At 40.7% G+C, this 15,594-nt stretch overlaps 2 protein-coding genes across 12 annotated transcripts in view; one reads left to right on the top strand and one right to left on the bottom strand.

Moving 5' to 3' along the window:
* Nucleotides 1–2: 2 nt before the first annotated feature.
* Nucleotides 3–2,631, bottom strand: mrpl2 (mitochondrial ribosomal protein L2). Its single transcript, XM_061836459.1, has 9 exons — nt 2,615–2,631; nt 2,097–2,209; nt 1,595–1,680; nt 1,337–1,520; nt 900–1,041; nt 705–820; nt 530–640; nt 317–390; nt 3–245 (listed from the first exon to the last, which is right to left on the bottom strand). The coding sequence occupies exons 3-9, from the start codon at nt 1,664–1,666 to the stop codon at nt 36–38; spliced, it is 909 nt and encodes a 302-aa protein (XP_061692443.1). The 5' UTR covers nt 1,667–1,680; nt 2,097–2,209; nt 2,615–2,631; the 3' UTR covers nt 3–35.
* Nucleotides 2,449–15,594, top strand: part of klc1b (kinesin light chain 1b) — a 33,853-nt gene continuing 20,707 nt past the window's right edge. For 2 of the 11 annotated variants that reach the window (XM_061836454.1, XM_061836455.1), the window contains exons 1-6: nt 2,665–2,934; nt 11,291–11,564; nt 12,245–12,475; nt 13,758–13,839; nt 14,896–15,124; nt 15,238–15,325. In XM_061836454.1, the coding sequence (XP_061692438.1) occupies nt 11,316–11,564; nt 12,245–12,475; nt 13,758–13,839; nt 14,896–15,124; nt 15,238–15,325 (879 nt within the window). In that variant the 5' untranslated portion in view covers nt 2,665–2,934; nt 11,291–11,315. Of the gene's footprint in view, nt 2,641–2,664; nt 2,935–2,962; nt 3,107–4,474; nt 4,532–11,290; nt 11,565–12,244; nt 12,476–13,757; nt 13,840–14,895; nt 15,125–15,237; nt 15,326–15,594 lie in introns of those variants that run through there. The other 9 variants (XM_061836452.1, XM_061836456.1, XM_061836448.1 and 6 more) reach the window with 8 other exon arrangements.

Below are 15,594 nucleotides of genomic sequence, written 5' to 3'. Positions count from 1 at the left end.
AACAAGCACTCCTTTATTTCAAGCACCTGTTTTATTCAGTTAGCAGAGATCGAGGGCAAGTTGACGTGACTCTTCATTGGAGGCAACGGTTTAATCTTGCGTCCTGCCCAGCCTCCCTTCCTCTGCCATAGCCCACTCGACGGCCGAATGCCCAGCCAGCGATTGCGGCCTGCTTTGCCGATGATCCTTTTGTTATGCTCCACATTGGACACACGGCCCACCGTTACCATGCAGGTCTCCAGTACCTGTGTGTGTCAGAATGACAGTGACTTTTGTGCAGATTGCTTTCTAGATAGGCCTGTGATCCTGAACTCACCTGAACCTGCTGCTTTGAAGGAAGCTGAACAATGGCTGTTCCATTTACTTTACGGAGGAGAATACCAGATGTTCCTGAAAAAGACAATGGAATAGATAATGACAAACTCACTACATTAAGCAGTCCCATTTCAGTTATAGATCTTCATTGAATTGATATTTGTGTTAACACAGGGAAATAATGATACATTTATGCAAAGGGAAAAAAAAATACCTGCAGCCCGAATATACTCTGACCCTTTCCCTGGTTGTACCTCCAGATTGTTGACCAGGGTGCCCACAGGAAGTGCTCCCAGTGGGTAGGAATCACCCTCATTTGCTGAGACTAGAAGAATCATTTCCTCATCAAAAACAGACTTATCTTGAGTTGATTGCCATGCTTCTTATACCTGCCATGCGTCCAATGACGGGTGATGTTTTAATGATGTCTCCTGCCTGCATGTTCTCTGTAGCGATGATCCATCTTTTGCGGTTGCCTCCCGCTACAAGGGCGATGTCAGCTGACCTGGTAAAAACAGAATGGACAGGATGAAGACAGCCTCTCAACATTTGCTTGACATATCGAATTGGAAGATGGAGCTCACCTGCACGGATCATATCGCACTTGAACAACTTTCTCATCAAATGGCTGTCCTTCTCCATCTTCCTGGTAGCGTAGACGCTGGAAGTCGATCCAGCGATACTTTTGTTTGTGGCCTCCGCCGATGCCATGTACTCGGATTTTACCTGAGAACCACCAAAAGAGAAGTAAATTACCATGACTGTAAACACCGGACAGAGTATTTTTGAGACAAACAACCACAATTGTACTGCTCTGCACAACCTCAGCGTGAGCATCAGCGAGAAAATAGTTATGAGATTCATTTACGGTTTGGACCTGCATATGGAAATATAGCTTTTGTGAACATGACGCTATCACTATGTGATCACGAATGTTGCTTCATGAAAGAAAACCAGCTATGGTACGACCACACTACTGAAAAATGCAATTTAACTAGTTAAGTCATATACAAGTTTTTACCTGTGTGATCTCTTCCTCCTGTCTTTTTCATCCCCATTGGTCTGACTGAATACTTCTCCCACTGTTTCCACCTAGTTCTGTTCTGCTCCAGAGATGCTGTGGTGAGGAAGCCACGGCACAGCACTGCCCTGAATGCACCCAGTTGCAATAACACTGGAGCACATGCCCTAACACACAATTGGACCTATCAACACAAACATACTCCATATTAGCTGTTTGCACTGTTTTTATCTGTGCCTTGTGGAAAAAGTTGTTGACCTGAGATGACAACAGGGCAGGCTGTGAGACTGAGAGGGAACGCAGGGCTCGAGCCAAATAAGACACTGCCATCACTCCTACAGGAGCTGCACAGCACATAAAAAGGTACACGTGAAAACTGTGCCATACAAATATGAGCGTTCATCTGAAGACACACGCCGAAAGTGTGTGTGTGTGTACTGGTGTTTGTTGTTCTATGCCTCAGAACAAATAAATAAAATAGCAATTCATTCAGTTTGGGTGAATTTTAACATTTTCCTTGTTGTTGCAAATCATAAAACTACATTTTCATCTACATTCGAGAACTGCTTATTATCTTACGATCGTTAACCTTACTGGTACTAATAAAACTAGCATAGCGCGTGTGTACTTGGATAGGTTAATGGGGAGATGCTGATGTATTTTAAACACGCTGATCTTGAATTAACACTACATTTATACAATGTTATTATTTTGTAAAAACAAAAATCGAAGAAAGAAAACCTAGCAATGAAAAACAAACCTTTCTCCGTTTCAATACATGTCAATTTTATCCCTGCGTCCTCCGTCGATTAGCACGCTCTGTCGCACATTAATGACGCATTTCCGGACACTAGGTAGAGTTCGTTCGTTAACCTGTGAAAGAAAATACCCGCATTTTAATTTATTATGGAAATTTAGCCGTGGTTGCGTATCTTACGCATCATTAACTAGATGTTAATAGCTAATTATTCACAACGTAGTACTACAATGAATTATTTCAATCTATTACAGTGTGGCATCTGAGTGGCATGATAAATGAACTAATAAACGTAAATTGTAAACAAGTTTTATTGTTGGACCGGAAAATAAATCCTCCTGCATTTACCGACATTTACTGAGTGACGTAATGCAAAATACTGTCAAATACCTCCGCTGACATGAATTTCATTTACTCCCGTAATGTAAGAATTTGTATAGGCTTTGGACAATTTCTTAACGTGACGTGTTAAAATGATACATTTAAATTAATAACGCAGAATGAAATGAAATTATTGGTACCAAAAAGACGTGTCCACCAGGTGACAGTGAGTATCAGCTCGCATTTTCCAGCATTTACGTTTGGCGTTTATTTTCTCAACCCTGGTTTTAAGTTTTAGAAATTCCTGGACGTGTTTCTTTTTTTAAATGATTTAGTTATATTTCAAAATCATTCTAAAAAGATATCGCTTTCAGTGTTCTATTTGGCGAAAATGAAGACCGAAAACAAAACATTACGTCACTACGAATTGCTGCGCCGCAAAGCCTGATGGGGGAACTTTGCAGTTTTGGAGACATTTTGGATTTAAAGGGGCTGGGCTAGGCGAAGGATCTGGCTGTTGGTAAGGGTTTTTTTATGTTGTCGATATATAGAAATGTATTTAAGCATCGGAGTCGCTTTGACTCAATAAGGCTTATTTTTCAAAAACGGCACCCAGAAACTAGCACCTTGGACTTTTAAACGTAGCGAGTCCGCAAGAAAATAGGGAGTGGTGATGCTAACAGGCTAGCCGGGTAAAATAAATAGTTTCTGACAACATAGCGGAACTAATCTTTAAAGCGTTACGCTTAACATTGGTCAAAACGTCTCCGCATACGCATAGTAACGTAGACGGGAACGTCATTCTTATTTTTTTTTCTACATACGTATATATTACGTCATTGTTGAGGACAACGTGGCATGTACGGAATTGTTAGAATATGCCCAATGTTGTGTTGAGTTGAATGTAGTGGCTCGAACAGAAGTAAAGGTAATAATGGTCACGTAATTGAACCAAAATGTACTCTAATTTTATAGACAGTTTTGGAAGTCCTGTCACACTTTGCTTGAAAATTGGTCATTGTCATAAAGAAAAAGTCCAAAGGATCTCAGATTATTTTACATTTGCGTTGCACAAACATATCTCTTTTTACTGTTAAGGTAAATCATGTTGTTGTACATGTTGACCTTTGTTTATAGTCGCAAACAGAAATGCATGAGTGAAACTCGTATATCATGGTCATCAGTGACAAAAAGGCATCTGTAAAATGGTTAAAAGTGAATTCATGGGGGCATCTGGTCGATGCCAGTGGCATATCCCTCATTTTTTCCTCACGGTGAATACGCCACACCCTCCTTGATGACTGCTCTGCCCTGTGTCTACTGATGATGCACAAATGGACGCTTGCCGGAAACGGGTGGATGATGGCATCCATTGATGTAAATCTACGTAATATGATCCGGAGATGTGCTGCTGACAATAACACATTGTTTACCAATGTCCTGTTCTATTTTGATTTTGGTTTCCATTGCAACCCCCACTCTATTCTTCATCCACTGGCATTGAAATAAACATACTAATTCATCATACTCTTCCCAGATTATGGCAGACAAACCCACATTGCAAAAATCCCAAAGGAAAAAAGCTTGTAAATATGACAGGTTTGCTTTGATTTCAGATTAGGCAGCATGAAAAGTGTGCCATTTTAAGTCAAGTTGTAGTTCATCTATGCTTTAAGTATCATAATAGTTAGCTTCTGGTTATTTGCTTCTCATGAGTGTTATGTTAGGTTCTGGACTAGAGGTGTTACGATTGCGACATTTTTGACCTTTGATCACCAGTTAACCTGAGTCATCTTCCTTGTCTGTAAAAACACACCACTCATCTACATTTTAAAATATAACTGGGACTTGCCTCTACAGCTCTTTTTAGTGTCACTTTGTATTTTGTTTACACTGGTCGAAGCATGTCGAAAGTGAACAATATATTTTGTTAATCACTCCTGCTCACTTGGGTGTCCTCAAAATGTCATTGCGGCAAAGGCCCTCTTTTACTGCAAGACATATAGTATTGTCTGCTTTACATTGCTCTGCTCTTGACACTTTTCTATTGGCAAAAATAGATACGTCCAAGAGCTGTTCCTAGAATCTGGTCAAGCAGTGCTCCAAGCATGCCAAAGGTGAAGAAGCCATAACTGCTCATTTCTTCTTCTCCTTTTCCTTTCGGCTTGTCCCGTTAGGGGTCGCCATAGCATGTCATCTTTTTCCATCTAAGCCTATCTCGTCCATCTTCCTCTCGAACACTTACTGTCCTCATGTCCTCCCTCACCACATCCATCAACCTTTTCTTTGGTCTTCCTCTTGCTCTTTTGCCTGGGAGCTCCATCCTCAGCACCCTTCTACCAATATACTCACTCTCTCGCCTCTGGACATGTCCAACCTATCAAAGTCTGCGCTCTAACCTTGTGTCCAAAACATCCAACTTTGGCTGTCCCTCTAATGAGCTAATTTCTAATCCTGTCCAACCTGCTCACTCCGAGTGAAAACCTCAACATCTTCATTTCTGTTACCTCCAGTTCTGCTTCCTGTTGTTTCTTAAGTGTTACCGTCTCTGATCCGCACATCATTGCCGGTCTCACCACTGTTTTATAAGCTTTGCCCTTCATCCTGGCAGAGACTCTTCTGTCACATAGAACACCAGACATCTTCCAACGAACTGTTGCACCCGGGTTGGACCCGTTTCCTCACTTCCTTACCACACTCGCCAGTGCTCCGTATTGTTGACCCCAAGTATTTGAAGTCGTCCACCCTCGCTATCTCTTCTCTTCACTCTTCCCCCTCTGCCCCGCTCATTCATGCACATATATTATGTTTTACTTCGGCTAACCTTCGTTCCTCTCCATTCCAGTGCGTGACTCCATCTTTCTAATTGTTCCTCCGCCTTCTCCCTGCTCTGCTTTCATGCAGATCACAATATCTGTGAACATGATGGTATAAGGGCATTTCAGTCTAACCTCATCTGTCAGCCTATCCATTACTACCCCAAACAGGAAGGGGCTCAGAGCGGATCCTTGATGCAGTCCACTTTCACCTTAAATTCTTCTGACACACCTACAGCACGTCTCACCGCTGTTCTGCTGCCCTCATATGTCCTGTACTATTCTAACATATTTCTCTGCCACACCGGACTTGCGCATGCAGTACCACAGTTCCTCTCTTGGGACTCTGTCATAGGCTTTATCTAGGTCTATAAAGACACAAAGTAGCTCCTTTTGACCTTCTCTGTACTTTTCCACGAGCATCCTCAAGGGAAATAATGCATCTGTGGTAGTCTTTCTAGGCATGAAACCATACTGTTGCTCGCAGATACTTCTGTCCTGTGTCTAGCCTCCACTACTCTTTCCCATAACTTCATTGTGTGGTTCGTTATCTTTATTCCTCTGTAGTTTCCACAGTTCTGAACTAGCGCATTTTTCCTTCATTCTTCTGGCATATTCTCTCCCGCTAATATTGTATTGAATAAGTTGGTCAAAAACTCCACAGCCACCTTTCCAAATTGCTTCCATCCATAACTGCTAACTTAGTAGTCCTAACTATGTTATTGGGGCACTAACATTTTTGGGATATACTGGGTGATTGGAAATGAATAAAATGAAGAGCCATTGATTTTTCTACACCGCTTATCGTCACTCGGGTCGCGGGTATGCTGGAACCTATCCCAGCTAACCCTCGGCCACATGCGGGGTACACCCTGAACTGGTTGCCAGCCAATCGCTTGGGACATATTGACAACCATTCACACTCACATTCATACAGGAAATTTAAACTCTTCAATTAACCAACGATGCGTGTTTTTGTAATGTGTGAGGAAACCCACGCAGGCACAGGCAGAGGAGCAAACTCGACACAGAAAGACAAGGTTTGATTTAAACTGGGGTCCTCAGAGCTCTTGGGCGGATGTTTGGATAGGTCGGCCGCCTTGCTGCCACTGAAATAAACATACATCCAGAATTGCCAATGTTAGTTTATCTTGTTGTTGCACCTTAGGTCTCAGCACTGGAGTAAAATACTGTCTTCACTTTGCTGCATTTGTCTTCCGCTTAGTCTCCTCTTGAAGAAAAAAAATCTCTTGAGGTCATGTCATGTATATTGGAAATACTCATACTCATAAATTTATTTACTTTTGTCGTTTCCAACTGAGCACTTAGCTCAATAACTATTTTGAGGTGGAATACAGACTATCTCCAGCTGTAGAGCGCCAAGTTGTTACTCTGTTTGGTCAAACACAGCAAATAGTATCTCGGATAGGGGTCACCAATGTAGTACCCAGATCCATTACGTAGCACCCACAGACACCAGAGTAATGTTATTGTGGGTTCTGAAAATAGTTCACCAGAGAGGCTACATTGTGTTTTTATGCGAATGCTGTCAAAGTCATCATTTGAAAATGTAAAAACTGGGAAACATTTATAAAAACAGTGTTACATGTTGATATTTATCTGTTTCCCAATTATTTTAACAAATTAGCATGTGCAGTACCTTCACATAAAAAATAGTTCACCAGAGAGGCTACATTGTGTTTTTATGCGAATGCTGTCAAAGTCATCATTTGAAAATGTAAAAACTGGGAGACATTTATAAAAACAGTGTTACATGTTGATATTTATCTGTTTCCCAATTATTTTAACAAATTAGCATGTGCAGTACCTTCACATAAATGAATACCATTCATTAGGGATAATGACATTTAACACCATCAAACTGATCATGTAGAAGTAACTCAATTTCAGAAAGGTTGATGACGCTGAGCCAGGACATGTTTATTATATAAATGCATTGTCTTAAAAGTGTTGAAATACATTAGTGTTTCTTCTAAAAGTACAGTTAATGGTAGTGATTTTGAATTTTGCGGTCATTTACCTTTGGCTATTTTAAGAAATACATTTTCTCTTCTTTGAACCTTAGCATGCAAACAGAACTATATATTGTCTTTAAAACTGAGCTTTTCAAAAACTGCATCCAGGCTTTAACTTCAGCGCCTCTGTGTCGAACAGCTGAACAGCAGTTGAACACCATTTAACACCATCTAATCACGTTATTATGTCCTTGTACTGGTGAACTATTTTCTCTTTCAGATGTAATGAGTTTGTTACAGAGATGGGCCAAGTAGCCAAATATTGGACTCGAGTACTGTTGCTGTAGAATAATATGACTCAGGTAAAAGTAAAAGCAGTCATCCAAATATTTACTTGCGTAAGAAGGTACTCAATGAAAAAAAAAAAACTACTTTTGAGTAACTTCAGTTTTTCACCACAGACATCAAATAAAATGGTGTGTGCCACAATTTCAATTTTTAACTGCCTAAAAACCAAACAGCACATACATTTGGCCCTACAGGTACACTTTTGCTTGATTCACTAAAATGACTTCATGAAGAAGCTGTTTGGTGAGCATGTACGTGTACATCAAAATGAGATAGGGTTAATGTAGCTTTTTCCCCTCTCAAAACAACAATAGTATCATCTGCAACTTACTGCAAGGTGTTTTGTCCTGTTCAAAGTAGGAAAAAATATCCAAGTTTGGCCAGTCAAATTTTAAGAGCTGCATGACAGCTGTTTTTTTGGGGTTGGAGTCTATTAAACTCACTCACGCGTCAGGCTTTTTTTTTTCTCCTAAAATGTCTCATTTTGATGGGTTTGTGGAGGCTAAGTACGTGATCACGTGTCTGCCTCATGTCATCTGAAAGGTGAATAGGAGGTAAATGACGGTAGTGATTATCATAACAAACGCCCTATGCGGAAGTCAGAGTTGGAAATTAAATAGACACAAACGTGCAAGAATGGAAAAACTAATAACTGTAAAGGGGTAAAAGTATCAATCCTTCGCATAAATACTCAGGTAAGAGTAAAACGTATTTAAAACATTTTAAGTGTTCGGTCCATTTAGAGTACTCTGACAAGTACAGTTCCATCAAAAATGTTACTAGAGTAAATGTAGCGCATTACTACCAACCTCTGGTGTGTTGTTGATAATGGGAGTCAACAGAATAATCTAAACTACTCCAGACATTATTCGTGACTATCTTTTACCTGTTTTAATCTTAAACATGGAAGGCTCGTGAGACTCATTTTGTGTTTAATATGTGTAATGGTGTAGCCTTTCCCATTCTTTAATCTTTGCCATTATTCCCTTGTGTCTGAGCAGATGAGCATGTCTCCATGGCTCCCTCCCCCCATCCAACCTGCTCCTCCGCACTCCCCTGCTCCCTTTGTGTCGGGCGGGGCCGTCTTTGGTTATGCGCCCTTAGTTGATGCTAGTTGTTGCGATGAAGCAGCAGGAAGGTCGCAGTCATCCTACAGGCACCACCATTCCTTTTCTCACCATACCATCTCTCGGTCTTTCCCTCTCTTTCCCTCCTACGCACTATTTCCTTCATTTGGATTAACCCATTTTACAGGCACAGAGTCCTTTGTAATTTCTAGAAGGTTATTTGCGGATGAACGGGGTCTATTTTGTGTGTGGCGCTCCTTTGCTGGAAGACGAATCCTTATTTCATCTGGTATTTTCCATACGAAACTCTGAAGGCTCTGATTTACAACCGAAACAGGTCAGTGTCATAATTGCAAGTTATTGTAACAATAATATTTAACAGCATCACGATCCATCGAGCAGAGCAATATAAATCTAAACATATTTGCATTATTAAATTAGAGGCTTATTTTTAGATCTCTTTGAATACCCAAGAACCACTCATTATTTTCATAATTTTGTTTATCGCTGTACATTGATTTCAACACATACCATTCATACTGTTCTCCCCTGATGGTTTGTGATTATATAACAATTGCAACTCAATCTTATGATGGAAGGAGGACAAACATCTGTTAATCAGTAGTATGTTAACATTTATTGCATATTATAGTATGTGAAGCTATGAAGTCTGAGGTTACCTGAATGCTGATACTTGGCAAGTGTATGGAAATTGGAAAACATGTATTAACTCATGAAACCACCATGAAATATTTCGCTGTTAAGGAGGAATGATTTCATAGGTATAGTCACATTAGGTCTTTAGTTTTTGCGTGCTTTGTTTGTAGTGGAAAAAAGTAAATGTCAAATATTACCAATGTTCTCTGCCTACTAAAAGATTAAATATAAATACTAAAAAAAATAACTTCTGCTTCTGGGGAACACATGCCCTTTTTGTATCGAATCAGCTGTGCAGAGCTGTTGTGTCAGAGCATGTGCTTGGAACCATATTCAGCATCCTCCAATCTTTTCGTATAAGGACCTTTTAAACCACTCAAAACAGGGAAATGTTCTCCAAGTTAATGTATGGTCTTTAAATGTGCTGCTTAGATTTTTAAAAGAGCATGAACAAAAAACACCCTCAAAACGTTTGAGTTTATCCTTTCGAACAGCTTAAAACCCAAACTTGAGGCTCTGATCCTCCCTTGAACCCTAGCATACTAAAACATTTAGTTCACTGATTTGCGCTATTGTGTGATGACACCGTGTTGTTGAACCTTCAAGTTTTCATTTGACTTTAAAGGCATATTTTACTGAATATTTTTGGTTGAGCCCCAAATTGCAGCCCATTCAACTTTTGAGGTTGCACTGCTAATTTTCCCAAAACGGACCCCTGTGGTATCACTTACACCAAAGAAGCTATTATCTACCAAGAAAAAAATGCCTTCACACAGAAATCATAAATTTTACAGGAGGTTAGAGTAAGAAGATTCATGAACCAGACAATAAAGTAAAAGATCATTTCAACTTGGTGCCAATGTCTAGTAGCATTACCTAAAAGTCAGATGACAGACTTCAATCACTTGATGTGACATCCATAACATCAAGGTAAAGCCATAAATAATACATTAGTAATACACTCAATTTGGGTGAGCCAGTACAATATTCCATTTGAAGGAAATGAGTGAGATTTGTGCCTTAAAGGGGTAGAACTCTGAGATGTTAAGATTGAGACCCAGATCAGCTGCGGTTTGTACAAGAAAGAAAATATTCTACATATTTTTTTCATGATTGAAACCCAGGCCCTGCCTTTTGTCATCATACCATGTATATATTAGGATGATTTTTCACCATCTTTATCATCTTTAATGTTAAAGTACTATGTGTACATGTGCTCAGCTTTCTGGATCCCAGCTGGAAGGTGGGGTTCCTTTTTTCATGTAATCTATAACTGATGTGGCTCATTGAGTCATCGGACAGACAAAATAGCTTGTTCTGTTGGCACACCAAAGGGTTGACGGTTGTTTAGAACACCCTCGAATGGCGCCGTCATCTTAGCCTGGCCGAGTGCTACACTTGAGGCTGTCCATACTGCACACTCAAATTTGCAAGGTAATTTAAAAAAAAAAAGCTTTATGACTCAATTGTAGAGAGGTTATGGAAATTCTGAAAATATGGTACATTGTGATAATTCATCAGTACAATAAAATGATTTGGAGCTCATTTGTATAAATGGGAGGGTATGGCGGACACTCTTAACACACCTGCCGCACAGTTCTGACCAGGGTTCAAATACCGGCCTGTGTTGAGTTTGCATCTTCCAGTGTCTGCATGGGTTTGCTCTAAATAAACTATAAATTGCCTGTAGGTGTGAATGTGAGTGTGAATAGTTTGTCTCTGAGCCCTGCAATTGGCTGATGACCGATTCTTGCTCAAAGATAGCTGTGTTGGGGTCTAGGACACCCATGACTATAGTGACGATAAGCGGTACAGAAAATGAATGGATGGATGGGTGTACAAGTGAGTTGTACTGAATGAATGGCTTGTTTATGTGTCCTTTAGTAGACGAATGGCTTTTGACGCAGAGATAGACCAGGTCCTTCCACTTTCAGGCAATAGTTCAAACAAATTCCTCTGGCTCCTGTATTTTTATACATTTTGTAATATGCTCCACTTTCTGTTGTGTACAGATTTCCCTGACCACTACTACTAAAGATGTCCACCATGTTGTATGCCCGGGAAGAAAAGCTCGAAAAGCTCTCTCAAGAGGAGATCATCTCTAACACCAAATTGGTGATCCAGGGTCTCGAAGCCCTCAAAAATGAGCACAACTCCATTCTCCACAGTCTTTTAGAGACCATCAAGTGCCTAAAGAAGGATGAAGAGGCCAACCTGGTGCACGAGAAGTCCAATCTCCTGCGCAAGTCAGTGGAGATGATTGAGCTGGGACTTGGTGAAGCACAGGTAAATAATTGGCAATAAAAATTGATGAGCTGCATGTTGAACCTTATTAAGGCGTCTTATGCGCTACATTCGCGATGATGGTAACTGCTGACGTCACTCCCGATATCCCAAATACAGTTTGCCTTTATACTCGATCGCATCCCACGTGCGCAGTTTTGAAAATGTGCCGCAGTTCTCCAGTCGGGGGTGTCGCTACAGCTGGTATTGGCTAGGACACCACTGGGTGGACTTTCCTTTCCATTGTTTGGTTATTCCCGGTAGCCATTTTTACTTTACTTTCCGCAAACAAGGAACAAAGCAACAACAATGGCAACTGTAGAACAGTCTGCTAGAACAAATGGACCTAGATGACCAGATGACATGTTTAATACTGATGCATAATCAATTAAGAAGGTTGCGGTGTCGGTGATTTGTGGAGCAGGGAGGAACTTTGAGTACTTCACAGCATGCTACTAAAATGGACCAATCACTACAGATGATCTTCGCAGTACTTGACGTGCCGCAACAGTTTTTGTTGTATGCGTGTCAACTGACGCTGTAGCACGCGGGCCAGTGCGTCTGTTACGTGATCCAATCTTGGCTGAGTGGAGACAATTGTTTCACACAATGTTCTTACCATCTCACCTTTCAGCTAATTTAGTTCAATGGCAACCTTCTTAACTGTTTTTTTTCCATTCTAGGTGATGATGGCCCTGTCCAACCACCTAAACGCAGTGGAGTCTGAGAAGCAAAAGCTCCGTGCACAGGTTAGAAGGCTTTGTCAGGAAAACCAATGGTTGCGGGATGAGTTGGCCAACACCCAACAGAAGCTGCAAAAGAGCGAGCAGAGTGTCGCTCAGCTCGAGGAAGAGAAGAAACATCTGGAATTCATGAACCAGCTCAAGAAATATGATGAGGACATCTCTCCCACTGTAAGCACCCAACTCATCTACAAAAAAGAGTCATAAGCCAATTCTCGGCATTAAATTAATTGCAACTGGGCTGATCTCTTCATCTTAGATGTTTTGGTTGTCATCTGACCAGGCTTCATCAGTTCATGCCACAAATCTTAGGTAGGATGCACTAGCCATTGTTAGTGGGGAATATTTATAATTTATGCTCCATCTCACAGGGATTCCCCATAGAACTTAAGGAAACATTCTTTTGGAATGAATAAAAGGGGAGAGCCATTAAGCTGCCTGCCTGAGAGGCCATTGCCAGACCACCAGAGTCAATGGTTTGAAACACTGATATTTCATTCAGTTTTAAAATGGATGTAGATTTACCCAATGGTTAAGGAGGCTGTGCTGTTTGGTGGAGACAGAATTATTGAATTTCATTGGACAAAAGGAATGCTTTGTACGTAGGAGACAGTAATGTTTTAGGGCTCTCCTCTAAGTATATTTCCACTTTTGTCTGTATGTCCTCTCTCACCCCTCTTTCAAGCCATTAGTCTTCTCTGTCCAGATTATATACGGTTTTTATCCTCAAAGGAGTGCCGTTTCTCTTGGAGGTGCAGGTAGAAGAGACTTGACCTGAAGAGTTTCCCTGTCTGCATTGTACCATGTGCTCATTGGTTGCTTGGTAACCCCAATGTGCATTCCTCATTGCACTTGACCAAATTTCTTCAACTGAGTTTCCGCTTACACCTGATTGATTCAGTCTGTTTGCAGAAACTCACTAATTCTACCTCCAACAAATAGCATGGCCTTCTTGACTGTTAGGTAACGCCACAACCACCTTACAACTTAAATGAAATATCAATGAGGGCATTTCAAACCAATGACTGTGGTGCCTCCCTGCAATGTGGCTTAATGGGTCTTGTATTCCAAAAGAGTGATTCTCAATGTGGTGTGGGTCTTCCACACAAACCCTGGCTCCTGTGTCCTAACTAAACCTTGTTGCGTTTGCAAGTGATATCATCAATTTTACGGATGGTTTTGAACAGACGTCAAGGAAAACCTTTGGCAACCTTTTGCACGCCAAATGAGCAGGTCCATGGGCTTCAAGTTCGTGCACTTTAAAATATTAATGAAATAATGATTCATACAAATGGAAATAAAGAATATAATAGCTCTAAACTTCAGTCAGACATTTAATCGCTTCCTCATTGTGCATTGGAGTTTTGTGACCGTTATATTTGTTTCAGGACTCAAATTGTCACTTTTACGTAGACATTTTTATATTTCTGAGGAAAATCTGTGTTAATCTTAGCAGGAGGAAAAGGACAGAGAAACACCAAAGGACTCTTTGGATGATCTCTTCCCCAATGATGAAGAAGAGCATGGCCAAGGAAGTAAGACCAACAGCATTCCACACAGGCAATACAATAATATTGTGTGTGTGTATATATGTGTGTGTGTGTGCGTGTGTATATATACAAATGTCTCTATTTGTGAAAATTTCAAGTTACAAAAACACCTCATTGGAAAATATATTGTCTCAAACTCAATTTACATTGGGGCCACTGGAGGCAGAATCTGCCTCAGCCTGGGCCGCAGAGGCACATGCATGTGCGTGCAATTTAAAAAATGAAAAAAAAAATCTGATCTTCTCAAACGTAGTTCTAATTTTTTAACACAAAATTAGATAAACAAGGACGCTTGTGTAAATGAGTTGTGTGCAAAACTATTGCTAAAACTCTCCATGGCAACACTGCTGTAAATTTAATTCAATGAAAACAAAATTTCTGCTTGTTTCGACGTCATGCCCCCGAGAACCATATACCCTACTGTGATTGGTTAGGTTCGTCAACTCTGCACACAACACTGTGAAACTGCCATTCATTTAAAAAGAAAACAACAACAAAAAAAGAAACTCAAGGGCTGCACTAACATTAGACTTCATATTAAGGCGGGGTCCACAAATGATAGTCTCACGGGCCGGAAATGTCCCCTGGGCTGCCAGTTTGAGACCCCTGCTCTAGTTACAAAGGAAAATTCAGACTACAAAAGGAAAAAGTGGGCACTGGATTCACGACCCTTTAAATTCCTTGCGTAAACGTCCTGTATTTTGGTTTGTGTGGTGCGATAGAACTGCACTCCCATTGGCTATCGCCGTAGCGTCTTCCTGGCATCCCATTGGCTAGCAGGGACGTCAATCTTTACCCATGATGCACTACCTGTATCTTGGTTTGTGTGGAACAGATTAGGCTATTTACATGTAAAATGCCCTTCTACTTGTGAAAAATTAACGTCACAAAACGGCTTCCAGAATGGATGAATTTCGTGAGTAGAGCCTGCAAAGTTCTAGGACTGACTTCTAGAACCTAGACTTTGAACACAATGCTACCAAGACTCAATTACATTAATTAAAGATTGCTTCTTGCTTGTCTCACATTTTTGTCCCACAGTGCAGCATCAACACAACAGTGCAGCAGTGGCTGCAGCCCAGCAGGGAGGTTACGAGATCCCAGCTCGCCTGAGAACACTACACAATCTGGTGATCCAGTATGCTTCTCAGGGCAGGTACGAGGTCGCTGTGCCCCTCTGCAAGCAAGCATTGGAGGACCTGGAGAAAACATCTGGACATGACCATCCCGATGTAGCTACTATGCTTAACATCCTGGCTTTGGTTTATAGGTCAGAAATTACTACCACTACTATTATTTGAGGATTTCAGCTCACACCTGTATGTCCTCGAGTTTTAGGATTTTCATCACTTCTTATTCTCAAATATCTTCTTCTTCACTCAGGGATCAGAATAAATACAAAGAGGCTGCACATCTTCTCAATGATGCTCTGTCCATTCGAGAGAAAACCCTTGGCAAAGACCATCCTGCTGTAAGAATCCCATTGTCATAGCAACCATATCTCAATGCAAGCAAGTTAATGTTCGTTTGGTATTTGTTCAGAATTGATTACAGACTCAGCATGAAGGCAAAAGCTGCAGCTTCTCAATTATTTACTGTCCTTCTGCCCCAGGATGTGCAGATTTTTTTTTTTAATCCTCTATTCTAGGATGCATTTCTCTGCTTTTACTTTAAGCTTCTCAATGCCTGCTCACAACTATTGCAAAACCAGACATTTATTAATGAAATAAATGACCTTTA

Source organism: Syngnathoides biaculeatus, chromosome 12, assembly GCF_019802595.1.
Source record: "Syngnathoides biaculeatus isolate LvHL_M chromosome 12, ASM1980259v1, whole genome shotgun sequence".
Classification (NCBI taxonomy): domain Eukaryota; kingdom Metazoa; phylum Chordata; class Actinopteri; order Syngnathiformes; family Syngnathidae; genus Syngnathoides; species Syngnathoides biaculeatus.
The sequence above is the reverse complement of the archived record's forward strand: the minus strand, read 5'-3'. Positions and strand labels throughout refer to the sequence as shown.